This window comes from Chelonia mydas, chromosome 3 (genome assembly GCF_015237465.2).
Source record: "Chelonia mydas isolate rCheMyd1 chromosome 3, rCheMyd1.pri.v2, whole genome shotgun sequence".
Lineage (NCBI taxonomy): Eukaryota > Metazoa > Chordata > Testudines > Cheloniidae > Chelonia > Chelonia mydas.
In genome coordinates, this window is record NC_057851.1 from 110,043,800 (window position 1) to 110,069,128 (window position 25,329).

Sequence of the window (25,329 nt, forward strand, 5' to 3'; positions counted from 1 at the left end):
AACTAATATAATAAAACACTAATCCCAAGAGGTTTCAGAGTAGCAGCTGTGTTAGTCTGTATTCGCAAAAAGGAGTACTTGTGGCACCCTAGAGACTAACAAATTTATTTGAGCATAAGCTTTCGTGAGCATAAGCTATACTTCATCGGATGTATCCCAAGAGGTTTGCAGTGTTGTTGTCCTAAACAGCATCTTTCAGATAAAATGTTTTAATTTGCTAATTATCAGAAACATTGGTGTTAGTTTGAAATATTTGCTGTGTATTTGATTTCACTACAATGGAAATATTCAGCCTCCCTACAAAGAAGATGATTATGAATAACATTTTCATGCTCCAGTATCTGGACATGTCACGTTAATAAATGCAGTTTGTGTTTCACGGCAGAAATACCTTTAAAAAAAGTATAAAGGGAAAAATACTGTCTTGTGTAAAGATGGTTGATTGCTGACTTCATACTTTACTAGATGAAAATGAAAAGCTAAATGCAAAATTCAGAGGAGCACAATCTGTCTGGAAAAGATTTGGATTTCAATGGTATGATTATCTAGATTGTAAAAGTGCTGCATGCAGTCACTTGTAAATTTATGTTGCAGATTTGTGATATGATGCATGTATGCGTGAACCAGACTAAGAAATATTTGTTTTACTGCCAAGTCTGCAAACATTTGTGAGCGATCCAGGTATACTGACCACCCAAGATAATTGTCTTGAAAACGTGTGTGTGTGTGAGGGAGAGGGAAGGAGGGAGAGAGAGAGAAATATCTATGCTTTTGCTATACAGCATAATTACTTGAAAAGGACTGCGTGTTTGTGTGAGAGATACCAGGCAACTGCTGGAAAAGGCCTGTATATGTGTGATATTTATGCTTTTGTCTCTGAAAAGGTGCCTCTGTGTGAGAGAGAACAAGGGAGAGAGCACTTGCCATGCCTGTTTTATTATCGCAGGTAATTTTATTTTACAGAGGATGCAGAAACCTTCCGAGCTGCATGCTGAGTGTGCCGTTATAACCGCCAGCACAGATGGACACTGGTAACCATACACCCCAGCAGTAACCATACTGGCCACCTCCTCGGGCGGGAAACCGCCCAACCTGGCTTTCTCTGAGCTAGGGCTGTCAGCTCGCCCAGGGGCATAGTTTGAAGAAGAAAATCACCCCCATTAAAGAAAAAATAGCCACAAGCCCAAGCCCGGCAGCCCCCCTGAGGCTACACTCTCCTTGGTTTAGCCAAGTAGGACCCACAGAGCGCACGAGGGGCAAGAACTGGCAACATCCTGGAGGAGAGAACTGCCCTGGGGCCGGCTGGCGAGTCCCACGCACTCCCCGGGAGCCTTCCCCTTCTTTCCCGCGGGGCTGCTCCGGGAGCAGTGACCGGCCCCTGGGGAGCAGGGCAAAGCCAGGGGCCCGCAGGGAGCCGTTGCTGGGCAGAGCAGGAGGGGCGCGGCGAGGTTTGGGAGAGCGGCCTGGCCCGCCGCCAGGCGAGCAGGGCGGGGGAGCTCCCGAGGCGTGGGGCGGGCACGGCGCCGCGCTCCTTGGCTGTACCTTTAAGGCGCTGTCCCCGCCTTCTCCCCCCGGGTCGGGGGCCCTAAGCACAGCCCTCCGCCCCTCCCCCCGCCGGGGTGTGCGCGCCCGGGCCGCCGTCACGCCGCAGGTGCGGAGCGGAGCTGCAGGAGCAGACGCGGCGGCTGTTGCTGCACCGGCACCGGCCAGGAAGGAGCCGCGGGCGCCGGAGCGAGGCAGCCCCTTGCCGCGGCCAGAGCCCGAGCCGGGCCACCGGGCAGCGATCTCCCTAGGGGCGGCAGCGCGGAGCATGTCTGTGGCGACAGGGGGCAGCGAGCCGGGTGCCGCCGCTGGGGGAGGCGGCGGGAGCCGGGTTTTCTTCCAGAGCCCCCGCGGCGGCGGCGGCGGCGGCTCCTCCCGGGAGGACTCGGTCTCCGCCGCGGCGGTGCAGGTTCAGCAGCAGCGGCGCCACCAGCAAGGCAAAGTGACGGTGAAGTACGATCGGAAGGAGCTTCGGAAACGGCTGGTGCTGGAGGAGTGGATCGTGGAGCAGCTGGGGCAGCTGTACGGCTGCGAGGTACCGCACCTGCCCGGGGTCCACGGGGGCGCGGCTGGGAAAGGCGCGAGGCTGCCCGCGTGCAGTGGCCGGGGAGAGCCCCCGGCGTGTGGGCCGTCGCCCGCCGCACCCCCCTGGCCGCGGGAGGCATGCACTCGCCGAGGTGTGTGAACGGAGAGGGGCTCCCCCTCTCTGGGCTCTGTGTGTGTGAGATCTGCCCGTGCCTCCTCCCCCCAGAACTCTACCTGGAGACACATGGGGGGTGGGAGGCTGGTTAAACTTTTTCCTTTTGCGCCTGTCTATGGTTTGATTAATTGGAAACGTTGTTTGTTTGTTTGTTTTTTGTTTTTTTTAAACCCACCTCTAAATGACATTCCCAACTCTGGTGTCCCCGCCCCCCTTTCCTCCCTCTCATTTTTTATGTTCGTAAAGCTGAAGCAAGATGCATGTCTCTCTGTTAAGCCGTTTAATTAATTTCGTCGCAAGGCTATCTTTCCGCGGGAATAGTCCCTGCAGAGGCGCCCAGGGCTTTTTTGCAACTGCAGGGGTTGTAGGATGCCTGTGTGAGTGTTTAAAACACATGTTTAGTGGACATGTGTAGAGCAAAGGGGCTGAAGTCTGGTTTGTATTGATTTTAAGCAGCCCTGATTTCTGTGAAGGTAATCATTTCTTTTTTTTGTTCCCTTTTCCCGGCCATCCCTCAGAGAGGGATGGGGAAAAACAAGCCTTCTGTTCAAATGCTATTGATAATCATATACATGGCATGCAGTAAGCTGGCCTTGATCCTCCTGCTGCTAAACCTGTCTCTTGCTGCATAAAGGGGTTATAAGTACAAATTGACTTAAGCGGTTTAAAAACAACGTAATTGTGGGCTGGCTTCAGTTACTTAGGCTACCTCCTGTCTTACGTGTGTGCAGTGTTGCTGAAGACATGTTGGTTCCTAGGGTATTAGAGAGACAAGGTGGGTGAGGTTGGTGAGAGAGGCAAGCTTTAGACCAGGGACGGGCAAACCGTGGCCCACAGGCCACATTATCGGGCCCTGGGCTCCCACTGGGGAGCGGGGTCTGGGGCTTGCCTCGCTCCAGGTGGGGAGCAGGCTTGAAGACCACTCCAAGCATGCATTCTGCAGCTCCCAGAAGCAGCGGCATGTCCTCCTCCCCTCCCCCTCCTATGTTTAGAGGCAGCCAGAGGGCTCTGTGCACTGCTCGAGCTGCAAGGGCAGCACCTGTGGACGGGGCAGCGCACAGAGCCATCTGGCTGTGCCTCTGCATAGGAGCTGGAGAGGGAACATGCCACTGCTTCCAGGAGCCGCTTAAGGTAAGCACCGCCTGGAGACTGCACCCCTGCCTCCCTTCCATTCTCCAACCCCCTGCCCCAGCCTTGATCCCCCTCCCACCCTCTGAACTCTTTGGTCCTAGCCCAGAGCACCTCCCCTGCTCCCCAGCCCGGAGCCCCCTCCTACACCCTGAACTCCTCTCTTCTGGGCCTACCCCAGATCCTGTACTCCCAGCCAGAGCCCTCACCCCAATTTTGTGAGCATTCATGGCCTGCCATACAGTTTCCATACCCAGATGTGGCTATTGGGCCAAAAAGTTTGCCCACCCCTGCTTTAGAGCTCTTGAAGAAAAATTTTTGTCTTGGTGGATTCAATAAAAGTTGATTCAATAAAAGATATTACCTCACCCACCTTGTCTTGTCTTACATGTGTGTCTGAATGGAATACTGTCATCCTATGAAGTAACATTATATAGAGCAGCAAGTTTGTTATGTTTACAGTTTACATAGTATGCTACTGAATGACTGTAACTGATGCTTAGCTGTATGTTAAAACATGTTTTTAAATTTTAGGATGGTATCCAAACCCATTCCTTCTTTTAACCAAGTAATTGCATGAGGGAAAGCTAGCAGAAACATAAGAAAGCTTCTCTCTGACAAGCATAACTTGAGTGACTTTTTGTGGGGGCAGTGTTCTTTAAAGAGGATATTTTCTCTTTAGGCTACAGTGTGAATATGTTAGGTCTCTTGTATGTATGGGCCTATTAAATGAGACTCTGGTCTAGTCTGTTTTGTATTCGGCAGTCTTTTAGTAGAAAGAATAGCAATGTTTGGATATTGACTGCTGCCTTGAGCATTGGTCACTTTACTGGAGACTAATTGGTTGTAGCTTGGGAACAAAAGGGAAGCATTCCAGAGGCTCATCATGTAGGGGAATAACATATTACACACATTCTTCAGAATAAATGGAGAAACAAGTGCTTGATTCCTACTACATTAAACATAGATTAAGTGCTTATTTAATAACATTCTTTACCTTACATGTTTCCCCACTTTTCTGTATTCACAGAAATGAAGTGAATGTATTAAACTGGGGAATCTATAGAGGCTGTGCTAATATGGTAAAATATATAGCGTACATATACTGTAGGATACAACAGTCTTGTCAGAACATTATAGCAGCAATTCTGAAGATTGCATTTATGTGCTGATGTTATGCTCAGTTCTGGACAATATTTTAAAAATAAGCCCTTGCCCCAGAGAACTTGCCACTAAATAAAACTAGTAAATATTACAGCATTTCTCTTTCCATGTGTGATTATAAAGGCACTAGGATGAGAGAGTTCAGCATACTGATCTTGCATTATTACCTTGAAGCAGTTGATAACAAAAGCTTGTGGCACAGCAAAACAGGTAATAGGTCCTGTGTTAGGAACAAAACACTTCCTTTTGCAATGGGAGGGTTTCTATTGAAGACTATGCAGGACAACATATACTGTGAGTGATTCCTTAGTTAAAATGTCTTTTGGTAAAGCATAGGTAAAATAAAATAAAAATCCTCCAAAAAACCAAAACCAAACCCCGCCACAAAAAGCAACCCCCCACATCCTCAGGGTTATAGTTCAGCATTTACAAGGTCTCAAAGTTAGACACTTCTCAGCTGAAGTTTCATCGTTGCCCTTCCTTTCCTGTATGCCATGTCAACTTCTGCCTAGGGATCACGTCAGAACAAAAGCTGAAGAAGAGGTGAAATCCTGGGTCGACTGAAGCCAATATTAATTTTGCCAATGGCTTCAGTGGAGCCAGGATTTCACCCCAGGGTCAGGAGTGCCTGTCAACAAAGAAGGAAAAGCCTGAAGTGCTGATGTCTAAATTAGATGTGAGGTTTGAATAACCAGGATGTGGGCATCTAACACACATGCATCTTCAAAATCAGCACGGCTATATTTTAAAACTAGTTTCTTACTATAGCTGTCTAAGATTGCTCCCCTCATCAACAAATGTGTGTAACAAGTTCTAAGCTGTTAACTAATCTGACACATGGACTTGCATCATCAACTGAGGGAAGGGGATAGGTGGGAATTTAGTGAAAACCAAACAAACCATTGTAACTTTAACTCCTCAGACAGATTTTCAGAGTAGCAGCTGTGTTAGTCTGTCTCCTCTAAGGTGACACAAGTACTCCTGTTTTTTTTTTTTTGCAACTAACAAATTTATTTGAGCATAAGCTTTTGTGAGCTACAGCTCCCTTCATCGGATGCATGCAGTGGAAAATACAGTGGGGAGATTTTATATACACAGAGAACATGAATCAGTGGGTGTTACCATACAGACCGTAATGAGAGTGATCAGGTAAGGTGAGCTATTACCAGCAGGAGAGCGGGGGGAGGGGGAGAGATGGGATGACACACACCTTTTGTAGTGATGATCAAGGTGGGCCATTTCCAGCAGTTGACAAGAACGTGTGAGGAACAGTGGTGGGGGGAGGGGAATAAACATGGGGAAATAGATTTACTTTGTGTAATGACACATCCACTCCCAGTCTTTATTCAAGCCTAATGTAATGGTGTCCAGTTTGCAAATTAATTGTGGAAAAGCAGCATCACTTGCCCCATAACCTCAGCCGTGCAGAACACAATGACATCCACAGCCTCAGAAACAACTCTGACATAGTCAAAAAGGCTGACAAAGGAGGTGCTGTTGTCATCATGAATAAGTCGGAATATGAACAAGAGGCTGCTAGGCAGCTCTCCAACACTACATTCTACAAGCCATTACCCTCTGATCCCACTGAGGGTTACCAAAAGAAACGACACCATCTGCTCAACAAACTCCCTGAAAAAGCACAAGAACAAATCCGCACAGATACACCCCTAGAATCCTGAGCAGGGGTATTCTATCTGCTACCCAAGATCCATACACCTGGAAATCCTGGACGCCCCGTCCTCTTAGGCATTGACTTCCTGACAGCAGGATTGTCTGGCTACGTAGACTACCCCCTCAGACCCTAAGCTACCAGCACTCCCAGCTATCTTCGAGACACCACTGACTTCCTGAGGAAACTACAATCCATCTGTGATCTTCCTGAAAACACCATCCTAGCCACTATGGATGTAGAAGCCCTCTACACCAACATTCCACACAAAGATGGACTACAAGCCATCGGGAACAGTGTCCCCGATAACGTCATGGCAAACCTGGTGGCTGAACTTTGACTTTGTCCTGACCCATAACTATTTCACATTTGGGGACAATGTATACCTTCAAATCAGCGGCACTGCTATGGGTACCCGCATGGCCCCACAGTATGCCAACATTTTTATGGCTGTCTTCCTCAGCTCTCGTCCCCTAATGCCCCTACTCTTCTTGCGCTATATTGATGACATCTTCATCATCTGGACCCATGGAAAAGAAGCCCTTGAGGAATTCTCCCATGATTTCAACAATTTCCATCCCACCATCAACCTCAGCCTGGCGCAGTCCACACAAGAGATCCACTTCCTGGACACTATGGTGCTAATAAGCAACGGTCACATAAACACCACCCTATACCGGAAACCTGCTGACTGCTATACTTACCTACATGCCTCCAGCTTTCATCCAGACCACACCACATGATCCATTCTCTACAGCCAAGCTCTACGATACAACTGCATTTGCTCCAATCCCTCAGACAGAGACAAACACCTACAAGCTCTCTTTCAAGTGTTCTTACAACTACAGTACCCACCTGCTGAAGTGAAGAAACAGATTGACAGAGCCAGAAGAGTACTCAGAAGTCACCTACTACAGGACAGGCCCAACAAAGAAAATAACAGAACGCCACTAGCCATCACCTTCAGCCCCCAACTAAAACCTCTCCAAAGCATCATCAAGGATCTACAACCTATCCTGAAGGATGACCCATCACTCTCTCACAGATCTTGGGAGACAGGCCAGTCATTGCTTACAGACAGCCCCCGCCCAACCTGAAGCAAATACACACCAGCAACCACTCACCACACAACAGAACCACTAATCCAGGAACCTATCCTTGCAACAAAGCTCATTGCCAACTGTGTCCACATACTTGTTCAGGGGACACCATCATAGGGCCTAATCACATCAGCCACACTATCAGAGGCTCGTTCACCTGCACATCTACCAATGTGATATATGCCATCATGTGCCAGCAATGCCCCTCTGCCATGTACATTGGCGAAACCGGACAGTCTCGACGTAAAAGAATAAATGGACACAAATCAGACGTCAAGAATTATAACATTCAAAAACCAGTCGGAGAACACTTCAATCTCTCTGGTCACTCGATTACAGACCTAAAAGTGGCAATTCTTCAACAAAAAAACTTCAAAAACCAGACTCCAACGAGAGACTGCTGAATTGGAATTAATTTGCAAACTGGACACCATTACGTTAAGCTTGAATAGAGACTGAGAGTAGATGGGTCATCACACAAAGTAAAACTATTTCCCCATGTTTATTCCCCTCCCCCCCGCCACTGTTCCTCACAAGTTCTTGTCAAGTGCTGGAAATGGCCCACCTTGATTATCACTACAAAAGGCTTTTTTTTTTTTTTTTCTCTCCTGCTGGTAATAGCTCACCTTACCTGATCACTTTTGTTACAGTGTATATGGTAACACCCACTGTTTCATGTTCTCTGTGCATATAAATCTCCCCACTGTATGTTCCACTGCATGCATCCAATGAAGTGAGCTGTAGCTCACGAAAGCTTATGCTCAAATAAATTTGTTAGTCTCTGAGATGCCACAAGTCCTCCTTCTCTTTTTCCTCAGACAGATTATCTTCCCAGCCCCAGATGGTGGAAAAAAGCATTCACCTTTGGTCTGAGAGGAGCAGGGGATCTCTTATAGAAAACTTTAACAGTTAAATGGAAAGATATAAATGTATAACTACTTTGCTGTTGAAGTTTCTTGTTCTTTAGCAAACTCTCATGACTGGCTCATTTCAGATTTGTTGAATTTACTTAAGTTTTCGAAGAAAATGGTGTTAAACTTAGATTAGAAATACTAATTCAGGTTAATGTCTTGTTTCCCCCAGCTCTTGCTAGACATGTTACCTTATGGTTAGGGCCCTACCAAATTCAAGGTCCATTTTGGTCAATTTCACGATCATAGGATCTTTAAAAATGTAAATTTCATAATTTCAGCTATTTAAATATGAAATTGCATGGTGCTGTACTTGTAGGGATCCTGACCCAAAAAGGAGTTTGGGAGCGGGAGTCGCAAGGTTATTGTAGCGGGAGGTTGTGGTACTGCTACCCTTACTTCAGTGTGGCTGCTGGTGGCAGTGCTGTATTCAGAGCTGGGTAGCTGGAGAGTGGTGGCTGCTGGCCAGGAGCCCAGCTCTGAAGGCAGAGCCGCTGCCAGCAGCAGGAGAGAAGTAAGGACGGCATTGTATGATACTGCCCCCCTTACTTTTGCGCTGCTGCCTGCAGAGCTGGGCCCTCAGTCAGCAGGTGCCACTCTCCAGCCTCCCAGCTCTGAAGGCGGCAACAGCACAGAAATAAGGGTGGCATGGTATGGTATTGCCATCCTTACTTCTGCACTGCTGCTGGCAGGGCATTGCCTTCAGAGCTGGACACCTGGCGAACAGCTGCTGCTCTCCAGCCACCCAGCTCTGAAGGCAGCACAGAAGTAAGGGTGGCAATATCGCAACCTCCCCCCAAAATAAACTTGCGACTCCTCCCCCCGCAACTCCCTTTTGGGTCAGGACCCCCAATTTGAGAAACGTTGGTCTCCCCCCCGTGAAATTTGTCTATAGGGTAAAAGCACACACAAGACCAGATTTCATGGGGGGGACGACCAGATTTCACGGTCTGTGACTTGTTTTTCATAGCTGTGAATTTGGTAGGGCTCTACTTATGGTAGTGTCATGGTATGTCTACACAGCAAGTAGACACTGATGGCTGGCCCATGCCAGCTGACTCAGGCTTGCAGGGGTTGGGCTGCAGGGCTGTTTCATTGCTGTGTAGAGTTCTGGGCTCTGGCTGGAGCCCGTGCTCTAAGACCCTCCCACCTTGCAGGGTTCTAGAGCCTGGGCTCCAGCAATGAAACAGCCCTGCAAGCTTGAGCTGGCTGGCACGGGCCAGCTGCAGGTGTGTAGTTGCTGTGTAGACATACCTTCAGAGTTGATGGCAGTAGTCAAAGGGCTAAACAATTACTAGGCTGTCAGCATTCAAAATAGTATTCAATATCTATAGTCTGGTGGCAAGTGTGATGAATAATGTAAGATTTTTTGCTTAAATTATTTTTAGGTTTGGCTGTAGCTCCCATATTGAAACTTAATCACACTATTACTAACTGTGAGTGAAAGCTGGTTGAGAGGAATTGGTCAGCTTAGCTTCTATGAAAGATCTAGCACAATTTCATAATATGGTGATGCTCGGATTCTGAAATAATTTTAATCCTCCAGAATGTCTCACTAGCTGTGTAATGGATAATTCTGAATAGCAAGTCCATGGTTATGTTTCCTCTCTAGTCTGTTGAGGGACTTAGCATTTCCATTTTTCACTGATGGTGGAAATGAGTAATTACCATCCATTCTTGGGAAAAGCAGAAGTAGGGAGGTGAGGGGTACTTTGTCGCTTAGTGCAGAGAATGTGTGCAAAATAAATCTTGGACTCTAATATTGTGACTGGGTAAATTTGCTGTCTGCCCACTGATCTCCATTTAAATAGCTTCTTTCTAATGAATTACAGTAAGACTCATTGGTAAACAAATACTTCAAAAACCAGAAGTGTCCCTTTGTCTGAAGCCTGAAATGTGGTCCTGTGTCTCGCTTTCAGTGCTTGAGAGAACACAGGGTATAGGAGGAGTTGAGAAAAGGATTTTCAAAAGAAGTTTGTGACTTTGAAAACCTCTAAATTTTTTTGTTAAACTGGATAATGAAAAGCTTTCTTCAGAACATCAATTTTTCTTCAGAGACGTCTTGCCACGATTACAACATACAAAACTTGAGTTGCCTTTAGGAAGACGAATCATATGTAAACAGTCATTTAGAGTTGTTTATGTTGGGGATGAGGGATGGCTTGTAAAGGGCTGGCTATTTTGAAAGCAAACTTTGCAGGGCCAAAGAATTTAGAGTAGGATTGAGGTTGAAGCATTTCAAGTAAAGGTGCTCTGAAACAAGGTCCAGTGGAATCCAAGGTGATCCAACCCACTCACCAATTTAGTTGTGCCGGGTTCTCAGGATGACTGGCCTTAAACACTCAAATATGAACCCAGCTCAAACTCCTGTTCACGTGACCTCTGGCACTTACGTGAATTACTCTAGATCGGGGTTCTTATTATTTGTCATAATGAGCCTCCCTAAGCTTAAAAAACCTCTCAAAACAATTGCACCTCATCATAGTTTACTAAGACAACGCAAAGAATGAAAACATAAGAACGGCCATACTGGGTCAGACCAAAGGTCCATCTAGCCTAGTATCCTGTCTTCCGACAGTGGCCAATGCCAGGTTCCCCAGAGGGAATGAACAGAACAGGTAATCAAGTGATCCATCCCATCACCCATTCCCAGCTTCTGGCAAACGGGCTAGGGACACCATCCCTGTGCATCCTGGCTAATAGCCATTGATGAACCTATCCTCCATGAATTTATCTAGTTCTTTTTTGAACCCTGTTGTAGTCCTATGCTTTGCAAGAATAAGAGTATTCCTAAAATATAATTCTATGCTTTGCAAGAGTAGAAGGGCTTTGATCAGTGTAGTTATAATAAGCGTATAAGTGTCAAAGGTACTAATTTTAGTTCATAAAGCACCTTTCATGTTCTCTCACAGATCTGTTCAAAAAGAGTACAAATCACAGCAGCTAAAATAAAACTGCACAAACATTTTAGGAAAGCATAGTGTCAAACCTCTTTGTGCCAACTGGGCTGAGGACACACAGTTTTACAGGTATCTCCTGGGTCGAGCATATGTAGCATAATGCACTAAAAAGGGGCATGTAGGGTCTCTACTGAGAGCCAATAGCCCACTGGTGGTCATAATCATTGCAAAATGTATCTATGGAATATATTTAAGAAGGTAAAAATCTGTACTGGCAATTAGGTTCCTTGAAGTTAAAGCAGGTCACCTGGAGGTGACATGCCTCGGACAGGTTCTGGCCAGGCAGGAGGTAGTAGACGCTTATGTCTCTGATTGTTTTGTGTATTGTGTGTCTCCCAATGTAAGTCTACCTGCATTGGGGGCCGCCAGCTCATCAAGATTGTCAAATCGACAAGTTATCACAAAATTTACAGGAAAGAACACACAGCAGGAGAGTGTCCAGTTTATGAATAAAAATCAAAAGACTGTTTTGATACATCTGGGGTTGCAAAGAGAGTGAGAGCATTCTACACTGCGGAGACAAGCTGACAGTATGGCTTGTCTCATGAAAAAGGGATCGCAGCCTTCCAGGCTAGAAAATGCTGGTGAACAATATTTACATTAGATATGATATCTTATTAAATCTAGACTCTGGAATGCATGTTATAAAATTAAACCATATGTAACAATTTGTTTCCAATATTTCTATTTACTATTGCCTGAATCGTTATAGTGTTTTAAACAAACTTTTACTTGATTTTACTGTAAACATACCCAAGTGCTGTATGTTAAATGGAATGGTGCTCTGAGGTGGAACTGGCAAGTTGGCTGTACTGCCTCTTTGGAAGCAGTGAATGCTGCGAGTGTCCAGTGAATCGGGGGGCTGGACACAACAGGGGGATGCATGGAGGGCTCAGGTGTTGGAGTATTCCTGTTGCTAACCTGCAGCTACGTGGGGGTGACAGAATCTGTGGGCAGGGAGTTAAGAGTTTAGCACTCAAGGTTGCCATCACTTTGCGCTCCACATAGGTCTGGCATAGCAAGAAGTCTGTGGGGGTGCTGAGCTAGTAGCTGGAGTGGCCTCTGCCATGAGTGCCATCGTTGTCCCTGGGGCTGGTGGAGCTGGGGGTGAAGTAAAGCTGTCACTGGCTGAGACCAGCTGGTTACTACTTGGCTGTATGGGCACTATGTAGGAGGCAGAATGTCACCGTGGGCAGGGACTGCATGGGGCCCTGCCTCCCCCTGGGACCCAACCCCACCAGCTACAGAGACCCCACATCTGCAGTGACTCTTCCCCGGCATGAGTGGCCAAGCTCCAGAAACAGGGAGGAAAGTGACACCAAGAGCCTTTACAGAACTTACTTTGGGGTTGGAGTGATACTCCAGCAGCGCTAAATCCCTGGCCAAAAGACAGGAAACTAGTGCCCCATCCTGGTGCACACTCCCTCCTCCTTAGGGAGAAGGGCACCCCATTGTTTGAATGCCTCTGCTCTAAATTATCCAAAACTACATGCATATTTACTAATGAATCAGTAAAGTGAAAATGTAGTGCTTAAGTCATATTAGCCTTTAGTAGCACAAGATTTAGTGGCCCTCACCGGACTAATACTGTATAAATTCGTTCTGGTCAGTTTCTTCAACCTCTGCAATGTCTTTCATTTTTTTTAAAAAAGCTTTAAATCTTTTTGTAGGAGTATCTTTCTCCACAAGTCTGGCACCTTTAAAACCCCTGACCAAATTTGTAGGTGATGAATAAGGTTTTGTAACTGATGCTGCCTTAGAATAACCTGCAAATGAATAAAAGAATCAAAATTGGTGTAACTTATACCGTTTGGCTGGTGGCCATGTAAGTTATACCAGTGAGGATTTCCATATGCATAGTTTGCCTTTGCCTTATGTTCACCACCAGATTTAAAATTTTACACATTGTCTCTGGGACAATTTCAGAGATGATCAGGTCAGTTCTATAAGTAACTTTCTGTGCTGTGGTACTTTCTCCCACCAGGTATATCTGTAATAAGTAGGGCCTTACCAAATTCACGGCCATGAAATCACAGACTGTTAAATCAGGTCTTTTGTGTGCTTTTACCCTATGCTATACAGATTTCACAGGGGAGACCAGGCTTTCTCACACTGGGGATCCTGATCCAAAAGGGAGTTGCAGGGTGGTCACAAGGTTATTTTAGGGGGGGTTGCACTATTGCCATCCTTCCTTCTGCACTGCCTTCAGAGCTAGGCGGCCAGACAATGGAGGCTGTTGGCCAGGTGCCCAGCTCCGCAGGCAGCGCTCTGCCGGCATCAGCATAGACATAAGGGTGCAATACTATACCATGCCACCCTTACTTTTGTGCTGCTGCCTTCAGTGCTTGGTGGCTGGAGAGTGACAGGCAGCAGGGCAGAAATAAGGGTGGCAATACTATACCATGCCATCCTTCTGTGCTGCTCCTGGTGACGGCTCTGCCTGCAGATCTGGGCCCCCAGTCAGCAGCTGCTGCTCTTCAGCTGCCCAGCTCTGAAGGCAGGGCTGCCGCCAACAGCAGCAGAGAAGTAAGGGTAGCAGTACCGTAACCCCCCTTACAATAACCTTGTGACCATGCCACAACTCCTCCTTTTTGGGTCAGGATCCCTTCAATTACACCACCGTGACATTTCAGATTTAAATAGCTGAAATCATGACACTTACAATTTTTGAAATCTTACGACCATGAAATGGACTGTGAATTTTGGTAGAGTTTAGAACAACACAGAATTTATTTTATGCCTGTTCATGTTTTGTTCTAAACCTTGATTCGGGGGGCAAGGTTCAACAGGTAGTAAGATAGGCTATAGATAAGATACCTTGTCTTGCCTGGCATGCATTTGACCAAAAAATGGAAGTTGTATTATTCAGATGATCATATCTAAGTTACATTGTTTTTTATTTATCTTTTTTTTAAAACAACCTTATGATCTCAGAGGAGCAAGAGTTGGTATAATATGATGCAGGTGACTTGCTCATATTGTGGGAACTGGAAGAAAGGGTGGTTTGGTTGTCCAGGAGACTGTGTCCTATCCTAGCAGACTATGACCAATCTCAGTAATAAGTGTCTGTTCCTGGCTGGACTACAGCAATCAGCCCTTGAGGAAACTCTCGCTAGCACAAAATGCAGTAACATGTCTCTTCAGCACTATGCACTAACATAAATACACTATGTCTGTCCCTACAGAACATAGCCAAAGTGAAGATCTTAGTCTTTATCTTCAAAGTGCTTAATGGCTTGGGCCTAGGATACCTAAAATAATCTAAAACTCCAGGATGAAGGAGTTTCCATGTGTCCAGCTTGGCTTCCTGGGGATAAAGGAGCTGTGCTGTCTGCCACAAGGGTGAAGCTTGTCAGTGTAGATGTAGATTTCTTGGGAGGCCCATGCAGAGGTGGGGAACAGACTACCAAATGGTCAAAGAACTGCTTTAAATCTTACCACTTTCCATTCCAAGTGTAATGTGCCCTTTTCCATATTGCCTTCTATAGTAAACACAAAGCACAGCAGACATAAAACAGTTATGGGAACCTCCAACAAAACCTCTTGTAACACTCCCTCTAGACATAATGAGGGAGGGTGGGGGAACCACATGTGACAGATGCTAATTGAGTTGCCTAATGGGTTTCTGGAAGGTGCTCATACTTTGGTGATAGGGCGGTAAGGAAATCTAAGCAGAGTAAAGGATTTGGTCTTAACCATTCTAATCATCATCAACACTTTCCAAGAACAGTACCGAAATGGAGCAAGTTAAAACTACTACAATACTACTACTAAAGATACAATTACTAATTTACAATCTCCTCTGAATAGGACAGGTCTTAGAGATGAGCCCTATTGATCTTATTGTACTGCTAAATATTTCTTTAATGTCGTCATTCACGGCATTTCTAGTCCCTGTCTCATTAACAAAACACTAGTCAAGGCTAATGTGTATTAACAGATACTCCAGAGATAATACGGTATGTGCTGCACCATTGAACATGGCACATTGCATCAATTTCTATATGCTTTCACCGGCTAGTGAGCCAAAGCTTCTTGTACATCTCTGATTACCTCCGCTATTACCAGGTGCCTGCCTGGGATTTTGAGGCTGCATTCCTGTCCACCTCTGGTCTTCTGTCTGCTTCAGCCCCTACCATCACCTGCCACTATGTCTGTGCTATGCAGACCTTAACCATCTGAGGTGGTTGCTATGGTTACCAGCAATCTGCTTGTTCTGCATCTGCAGGAACAGTAAATGGAAGTGTTTGCAACATCTAGGTAAAACGTTTGTTTGTTTATTTTATTTGGCACATCCCATCCTTGTTGAAGTCACCTGTGCTGGTTTTGTTGACATTGCAAATTTAGCTATATGGATTTGATGGGCTGATGTGGTATGGTGTACTCTTTATCCTGTTTTTGGAGCAATGGTTGAAATATTCTTTATTTTTCTTGCAGAGTTTCTTATTTCAAAGAGGATTGGACCCCTGTTGGGTAAAATATTGCTAGGGTATAAAAACTTTAGTGCCAGTTTTGTGTCTTTTTGAAGAGATTCCCTTTAATTTGGGTGGCACCCCACTCTCCCCAGGGTAATTGGTGTCTGTATTCATTCTTGAATAGAATGGGTGTGGCCAGAAAATGAGACGCATTAGCAATAATTTGTGGAGTGAGGGAGAATAAATTATTTACTCAGATATGAGTAAGTAGCTAGGTGCTCTGAATTTTTTTTCCTCAAGGAATTTAGTATAGTAACCCAGTGCTTGAACAACTATCCATTCAACATTTTTTTTTAACATCTCTCAGAAAAACTTAACTCAGCACTAGAAATGAATTCATCTAAGATGACCTCTTTTAGAAAACCGATCAAGAATGGCCTAGATTTCATAGTATACTGCCCCCACTTACTACTGAACAGATCTATGCTAGTGAATTGAGTGCTGTGATCAGCGCTCTTTACAAAGGTTAAATACTCAGGTTAACAACACTCTAAGATATGTGAAGTAATTACTAAGCTCCCATGAAGTTAAAGGCACGTACCATGCTTGGCCTAAAAGGGCCTAAGTATCTAAAAGGAACATACACTTTCCTTAGAGAGATGCTGAGCTCACTCACCTACCTTTGGGAGGTCTTAGAAACTTACAGGAATGGTTTCTCAGTCTCTTTTTGTTTATGTAAATGTGCTAACTAAACTTCTGAAAATCTGGAAACAAGGTTTTTTAATTCTGGCTTTGAACACAACATTCAGCTATCTCCTCTCTTCTTTGTGTGTGTAACTTTAGAGATGTTGCCCCCTCAAGGAACACAGGAAAAGGTTGTATTTTAAATCATGTAAATATTGTATAATTTTGCTGCCCTTTCAGCATCCTGATCATTACCATGACTTTAAAATGTAAGAAGTGCCCTTGACTTCTGCTTCTGAGACTTTAAAGTGGACTTTCATTTTCTTTATTTAATCATCTTCCCATGCAGATGAAATCCCTATTTACTGATGGTCCAGAAAAGAAGTAGTTAAACTAGAGAGCTAATTTACTTCATCTTTTTTTCCCCTTTTTTCTCTCTCACTCTAGAGCATACAGGTCTTGCTCTTTGTGGTGGGGTGTGGCTGCCTTTTGACAAAATGAGGAAAAGATGAGTCACTTATTTAAGTATATAATTGTACTTGTTATAAAACAACATCTGTAAGCAGTCATAGTTATAAGCTTTTTTTTTTTTTTTTTTTGGTCTGCCTTTAGGTAGGTAGCTTGAAATGTAAAGCTATTTCTGTTATAAGACAGTCAACCAAATTTTGTGCTGACTTGCATCGCATTTAACAGGGTGCAAGTCAGGGCAGAATCTGCTCCAGTCCTCTCATCTTGCCATATAAGCAGATGTAAATTCTGCAACTGAAACAAATATTTGAAACAAAAATAACCCTCTTTAAATGCAGAAAATGTTTATTGCATGACAGACTCCAGTTATGAGGCACAGTGAAGTATCTTTAAATAGACTCGGTATCTGGGTAAGAAGACATTCTAATAGAAGTAAAATCTCACTTTCCAAATAGTGAATTGTTTCAGGTTTGCCCTGTGAATAATCTGATTCTGTACTCATTTGTTGTTTGCAGATACAGGCTGAATTTCCTGTTTGTAGTCTAGTAGTGCTCACTGTGTATTTGGTGCTTCTTGAAAAGATGCTGTCCCTGGACCCTGACCAGCAAACAAATCTCCAAACAATCTCACTGTACACTAGGGATAATCTCTTCATTTCCTACGCTCTCAAAGAATTGCTTTGCATACAGGTTTAAAAATTTACTCGACCTGTAACCTGAATCAAACTGAATAGCAGACTCCTCTTGAGTCTCCAAAGATGACAAAGCAGCAGAAGTATCAATCTATTCTTCTTGCAGACTTCCATCTTGCTTACCTACCATGAGAGTACTTCTCTCTCATCTTCCCCTTCTTCTATCTCCCTTGCCACCCACCCACTGAGCTCGAGAAACTTCATCTTGACAACACAAATTGAGTAGGTTAAACCATTACTGTCCATCTGTCAGTTCAACTGCTAGTTGCATGTCCTAAAATGTTGGCAGTCTCACAACCCCAGTGTGACACAGAGTGGAATTACACAAGTGATTTTTCTAGAGGTTATCAGCACTAGAGAAAGGGAGTGAAATTTAAAATCCTATATCTGCTGCATGTACTGGCTGTCACTTTATAAGCAATTATTTCAAAGGTTAAATAAACTTAACTATTAAAGATAATAGTGTTCTTGGAACAAAGGAGCATGAGTCTGAGTACATATTGGGGTACAAATCTTCATTAAGGTGATTGTAGATCATAAATTGACTTAAATTCTGGTAACTGATAAAATCCTTTGTTTAAAAATCCATCATGCTATTCTAGGAACCTGTTCAATACAGTATCCAAACTATTTCCAGGGAATAGACAAAATGTCTTCTGTGTCTATGACCTGTGTCTGTCTTGTCTGTATGGTAGTTACCAGTAGTGGAGATAGCGTACTTAAACCTTGATGGAAGTCAGTGTTTTGTGTGTGGACTTCAGTTATTACATAATTGATAGCTTTGTTAATCCAGTGAAACACCTTCTGGCTCCAGTACAAAACTAGCACACTAAACGTTTGCTATTATGTCTCTCTAATGTTTTCTTATCTCTTACTCTTATTCAGAAGGCTCTAATTTATAGGTGATTTTATTAGTCTATTATAGTGCAGTTTTTGTTCTGAAAATAAAAGGCATCTTGCATTTCTGACTACATTGCTAATGTGAGGATTGTAAATTTAAGTTTTGTATGTGCCGGACTCCATAAATACAGAATTACAGCACAGTCAGTGCTGCATCGTGAAAATCCTCTTATCTGACTGTCTCAACAGTATTACGTTCTAGTAACTGTAAGCTTTTTGCATTTGATTTAAATGTTAATAGGGTAATTGTAATAGCATATAATATGCAAATCGGTTCAGCCTCATGTTCCTTTCCTGTTGCACTATAAGTTTCTATGTAGACTCTAAATGCCCGACTAAACTGTTTTTTGGTATTGGTGGGTCTTCCCTAATGCACTTTCCTCACACAGTTTATAGTGGCACAAACATGAGACCTGAGGTCATCAAGGGATGTAGCTGTCTGCACCTTTATATGGGAGTGGAGTCCCACTGCAGTAAAAAAGAATTCGTTCCACCATAAAGGTCTACCTTGCACGCGCACCTCTTTCTGTGGTTGGGGCCTTGATGGCCTCACTATAAACGTCATAGGTTTGTTCTGTGGCTGGGATTACATGATGATCTTGAAAATGATGCCCAAGAATCTTAAAAAAACTTAGTGATAAGTGAGGTACGGTTGTAGATTACTCTCTTTTCATAGAACTGGGTTGAGTTCTCTTAAGTAACTATAGACTCTGGTCTTGTTTGGGACTCCATGGGAAACTTACCCACCAATATAGCTGTGAACCACTTCGCAACACTTGAAAATAGAAAGAATGATGGCAAATCAAGGTCCTAACTTAATATTTAAAGACTTGGCTGAGAAATTAACAGGGTAAAGCAGACCATTTAAAGACTCAGATTTTAGCACTGTGCTCCTTCACATTCTTTCCAGCATCTCTGTGAATTAGAGCCTACTGACTGTAGGCTGAAGTTCTCAGCCCCAACACTACATCTGGTTGATTGTTCTGAAATCCAGTGTTCCAGGCTCTGGATGTCTGCTTGGTCTCACTTCCACAGCACAAATGGTCATTTAATCCTGTTATCTAAAATCATTATTTCATTTAAATCTCTGTGTTCCTCTGGAGATGCAGTCTCTACAGATTTTACAGCATGTGACCAGAATCGGGAATTGTTTTACATAGCATGGATGATCCTGGTTTCCCCAGATACTGCCAGGAGAGCATGGTATGGGTTGTAGGATGCCCTTGTAACAATTCTTGGGATCATTCTACTAGTATAATGATGCGGATTACTTCATCCTGTCATAGAAGGCTTGTGATGGTTCAGAACTTTATTATGCTTTCCAAGTATTAGTGTGTAAGTGTGAATTAAAGAGTACAACATGCATAAACATTAATATTGAAATGTTTCTGCTTTGTGTGAAGGATGAGAACGGGAAAACCATGTCCCCTGTATCTGCACTGAAGTGGCTTTATCTAACAGAAGTAACAATTGAGAATAGGGTTAGCATGTTGTATTATTTTACCAGAAGATGAGATATTTGCTTAGATCAGGGGTGGCCAACCTGAGCCTGAGAAGGAGCCAGAATTTACCAATGTACATTGCCAAAGAGCCACAGTAATACATCAGCTCCCCTGCTCCCAGCGCCTCGTGCCTCCCCCTCCTTCCCCATGCCTCCCAATCAGCTGTTTCATGGTGTGCAGGAGGCTCGGGGGGGTGGAGGGGAGGAGCGAGGGTATTGCAGACTCAGGATGGGAAGGGGTGGAGTGGGGGCAGAGCCAGGGGTTGAGCAGTGAGCACCCCCCAGCACATTGGAAAGTTGGTGCCAGTAGCTCCAGCCCCGGAGTTGGTGCCTATACAAGGAGCTGCATATTAACCTCTAAAGAGCCGCATGTGGTTGCGGAGCCACAGGTTGGCCACCGCTGGCTTAGAAGATACTACTTGAATTTGACAAATGGTTGCTGAGACTACCAGTGTTGTGGGGCTGGTTAAGAAATTCTGAATTTTTCCTCCTTATTTTCCTCGATCTGCTGTAGCTCAATGCCTCTACTACTCATTTAGCAATTTCAGGCAACAATAGAAATACACCAAGTAGACTACAATTCCTTCACTTGTGTTTGTTACTGACCTCTTTAAAAACATTGAAGTTGTTTGGACATTTGAGTAATTAAAACTATAGAATATCAAGCACTGCTAATGTTTTAATACAGTAGACTGAAGCTGAAACCTTGCTGTAACTGGATGGCAGCTCGCTCCTCATACTTACCCAATGATCTAGAGTTCTATTACTGTGAAAATACTACAGATTTTCTCTAAATAGTTAATAGGTTTTGAAAGTTAAGCAAATTGTTAGGTGCACCAAACCCTGCATTTATCTTTTTTTATCTGAAACAGATTATTTTTAAAGACTCTTTGATAAGATGATTGTGGAATTTTTGCTAATCTTTTTAATATATGCCAGAGATGACAGTATGAGACATGCTGGATTTATTTCTCTGGTAACTGTGATGCTTGCTCATAATCAGATGGCAAATTCTGGGCCTGATCATTCAAGTTGTGGAGAACCCTCTTTGCTCAATCCTGCAGAGCTGAATGTGCTCAGCACCTCACAGTAGGAACTATTCAGGGGCGGCTCTACCAATTTTGCCGCCCCAAGCAGGCACCACCGAATTGCCGCTGCCCCCAGAAGAGTGGCGGAGCTGCCGCTGAATTGCCACTGTGGGACACGGAATGCCGCCCCAGGCTCCTGCTTCGAAAGCTGGTGCCTGGAGCTGGCCCTGGAACTATTGATTTGGGTGTTTGAACTGTGAGCTTCTTGAGGAGATAGCAGAGGCTTATAACGGTTCTACCATTGCTCTTTTGCAGGAAAGACTCTTGCAGGACTAATATTTCAGTCACCACGCCCAAGTTAAAGTTTGCTTATTTTGAGAAGGTTGACTTGCTCTGTAATGTTGTAGTGCAAATACTCTTAATATTTGTTAAGACTGCTGTGCTGGGCATCACAAAATGGGGAAGAGATGGCCAGCCCTCTGTAGAGATAGAGGTGGTTAGGGACTATTTAGAAAAGCTGGACGTGCACAAGTCCATGGGGCCGGACGAATTGCATCCGAGAGTGCTGAAGGAATTGGCGGCTGTGATTGCAGAGCCCTTAGCCATTATCTTTGAAAACTCGTGGCGAACGGGGGAAGTCCCGGATGACTGGAAAAAGGCTAATGTAGTGCCCATCTTTAAAAAAGGGAAGAAGGAGGATCCTGGGAACTACAGGCCAGTCAGCCTCACCTCAGTCCCTGGAAAAATCATGGAGCAGGTCCTCAAAGAATCAATCCTGAAGCACTTAGAGGAGAGGAAAGTGATCAGGAACAGTCAGCATGGATTCACCAAGGGAAGGTCATGCCTGACTAATCTAATCGCCTTTTATGATGAGATTACTGGTTCTGTGGATGAAGGGAAAGCAGTGGATGTATTGTTTCTTGACTTTAGCAAAGCTTTTGACACGGTCTCCCACAGCATTCTTGTCAGCAAGTTAAGGAAGTATGGGCTGGATGAATGCACTATAAGGTGGGTAGAAAGCTGGATAGATTGTCGGGCTCAACGGGTAGTGATCAATGGCTCCATGTCTAGTTGGCAGCCGGTGTCAAGTGGCGTGCCCCAGGGGTCGGTCCTGGGGCCGGTTTTGTTCAATATCTTCATAAATGATCTGGAGGATGGTGTGGATTGCACTCTCAGCAAATTTGCGGATGATACTAAACTGGGAGGAGTGGTAGATACGCTGGAGGGGAGGGATAGGATACAGAAGGACCTAGACAAATTGGAGGATTGGGCCAAAAGAAATCTGATGAGGTTCAATAAGGATAAGTGCAGGGTCCTGCACTTAGGATGGAAGAATCCAATGCACCGCTACAGACTAGGGACCGAATGGCTAGGCAGCAGTTCTGCGGAAAAGGACCTAGGGGTGACAGTAGACGAGAAGCTGGATATGAGTCAGCAGTGTGCCCTTGTTGCCAAGAAGGCCAATGGCATTTTGGGATGTATAAGTAGGGGCATAGCGAGCAGATCGAGGGACGTGATCGTTCCCCTCTATTCGACACTGGTGAGGCCTCATCTGGAGTACTGTGTCCAGTTTTGGGCCCCACACTACAAGAAGGATGTGGATAAATTGGAAAGAGTCCAGCGAAGGGCAACAAAAATGATTAGGGGTCTAGAGCACATGACTTATGAGGAGAGGCTGAGGGAGCTGGGATTGTTTAGTCTGCAGAAGAGAAGAATGAGGGGGGATTTGATAGCTGCTTTCAACTACCTGAAAGGGGGTTCCAAAGAGGATGGCTCTAGACTGTTCTCAATGGTAGCAGATGACAGAACGAGGAGTAATGGTCTCAAGTTGCAATGGGGGAGGTTTAGATTGGATATTAGGAAAAACTTTTTCACTAAGAGGGTGGTGAAACACTGGAATGCGTTACCTAGGGAGGTGGTAGAATCTCCTTCCTTAGAGGTTTTTAAGGTCAGGCTTGACAAAGCCCTGGCTGGGATGATTTAACTGGGACTTGGTCCTGCTTTGAGCAGGGGGTTGGACTAGATGACCTTCTGGGGTCCCTTCCAACCCTGATATTCTATGATTCTATGATTCTATGTTCGACAGATGTGATCTTTCTCCATTAGACAGTTAATTTAAAGACAGGAAATTGGTGTATTCAGATATCCACGTAATATTGCAAATGCTGTTAACTCAGATTAGTCTGCTGTTTGGGCTAGGCCACCATTTTGTCACTGTTTAGCTAATATTTCATGTTTTGAGGAAGGCAAAAACGGACTTACCTTAAGTATACAGTATTGCATGAGAGTAGGAAGAATGTGTTCCTGAAACACTGTAGGAAATTGGCTTACATCCTGAAGCTTGAGACTTGGTCAATTTATCACTTGTTTTGCAGAGCTACAATGTTGTTAGACATAAATTAATCCAACCACAGTATTTGAATCCACAACTGCCTTCAGGTTAACTACATACTGTGCAATTGAGAGCTTCATTTTATTGGTTCTAAACTTAATGTTGTCTTAGTTTCACCTGCGAAGGGACAGGGTATAAAGGGAGGATGGATCAGTTTTTACTATGCCCTTATTTTCAACTACCTCAATCAAATCCTTTCTGACTTCCTTTTTCCCCCTTGTCAAGCTAAATCCTAGTTTTGGAATATTTTATAATAGGAAATATACATAAGAAATAAAAGCAACCTGATACACCAATAGATGCTTGTTTGCCTGCTTGCTTCCCTCTGGAAGAGCACTTTGCTTTATAATTGTTTTAATATCAGGTCTCTAGATGTGCTGGAATTCAATTTTTTTCCCCCTCTTGCCTGCTCATTAAAGAATCTGAGGGACTAAAGGATCAAGGGCCAGATTACTGAAGGTCAGATTTGGAAATCAGTGGGAGTTAAGCACCTAAATACCTCTTAAAAATCTGACCCAACCATCAACCAGTGGGATCAGGATTTGAAAAGGCATGCTCACTGACGCTAGATATTAGTAATATTGCAGGTATATGGGTGGAGGCATAGAGTGGAGAGGGGATTAATAGGGGGTTGTAGTGTCTTCCTTCAAAAGAGAAACAATATTTAGGACCAGTTCCTGGAAGCACTCAATAGTGAGGAGTAATTCCTCTGAAGTTCAGTGTCTGGGGCTTAAGGCTCCTAGCTCTGCTGTGCTGGCTGCATTATAGCAGTAGTACCTAATGGCTGCTGTGATTTCCCATGCTGGCTGAACATCTTAGGGCTACTAAGGAAAATGTATGTGATAATGGTCTTGTGGTTAGTATTCTCATGTTAAATGTGGAATATGCTTGCGTCTTGAGGTTAGCTACAGAAGCATCTGCCAGTTACTTCCCAGGCAGAATACTTAGTAAACAGCTGGCATCTAACTGCACATTCTGATTTTCAGAACCTAATTTATTCTGAGGGTTTCTGGAGCCAAACCATGTTCTGGCTCATGTGAGCCCTGATCAGCATTCTGAATCTCATTTCTTCCTTTCCCTTGTTATACTTCAACAGTTATGCTAAAAAATCTTGAACCACAAGGGCTTTTGAGTGGAACTCTGTGAAATCTTATTTCTTTATTGACTTCATATTTAATAAACGCACAAAAGACATACAAGGAAATCCTGCCACAAGCTTCAAAAACAAAAATGAGGTTTTTAATTATGAACAAATCCAAGAAATAATTAACCTAATTTATGGTGCACCCAAGTTCTCCGCTTTCAGCATGTTGCAGATTCATTGCATTGATGAATAACCGAATTATAGATGTTTCTGGGAGAAGAGTTGGAGGCTTGCCTGCTGTGGGTGTGATGAGGCGTGCTTGGTACCTGGGAAAGTCTGAGAGATGACTTGGTCTTCTGGCATACAGGAAGTGGTTGAGGCTGTTGGTGGCAGAGAGGGAATGCAGCATCTCTTCCTCATGAGTGGGATCAGAAGTTACCTGGAGGGCAAATGAGGAGCGGAAAGTACTAGTTCTGTTTTTTGTTCATCTCTTCCCTCCCTCCCCTTGCAGTAAGCCACACCATTGCCCTCACATGCCAGTATTTATCACTGCATCCAGCAGTGATAACTTAACATCAGAGGGAGAAGAATTGTGGGTACAAAAACAATTCCATTCTGTAACTTTGGGGTGTCCTAAATTTGGCTCCGTGCTGAATATTATAGAAATACTAAGGTTTCATTTGGCAGAAAAGATAAGCTTTTGCCTGATAGACAAGCTTTTGTCTTGGGTTTGCACTCTGTTGCAACCTGCTGCTATTGTGTTAACATTGCCTTGGAGAAAACTTTGTGCAATCAAATAGCAACAGTAAAAGTAGAAATTTACCCTCTCCATCTCAGTCATCTCAATGAGGTGAGAATTTCCAATTCTACTGGTCCATTTAAATGCCAATATTAAACACACATCTTTTCTGTCTTTTAAAAACCAAAAGTCCCCTGTGTGATTAAACAAAAATACATTAAAAAATAGTCTTAGTGCAACATTAATCTTA

General features: G+C 44.2%; 1 protein-coding gene across 2 annotated transcripts in view; it reads left to right on the plus strand.

The window, feature by feature from the left end:
* Positions 1 to 1,576: 1,576 nt before the first annotated feature.
* PPP1R14C (protein phosphatase 1 regulatory inhibitor subunit 14C) overlaps positions 1,577 to 25,329 on the plus strand; it is a 69,612-nt gene continuing 45,859 nt past the window's right edge. The window contains exon 1 of one of the 2 annotated variants that reach the window (XM_037894973.2): positions 1,577 to 2,077. In XM_037894973.2, the coding sequence (XP_037750901.1) occupies positions 1,811 to 2,077 (267 nt within the window). In that variant the 5' untranslated portion in view covers positions 1,577 to 1,810. The remainder of the gene's footprint in view (positions 2,078 to 25,329) is intronic. The other variant, XM_043543135.1, reaches the window with a different exon arrangement.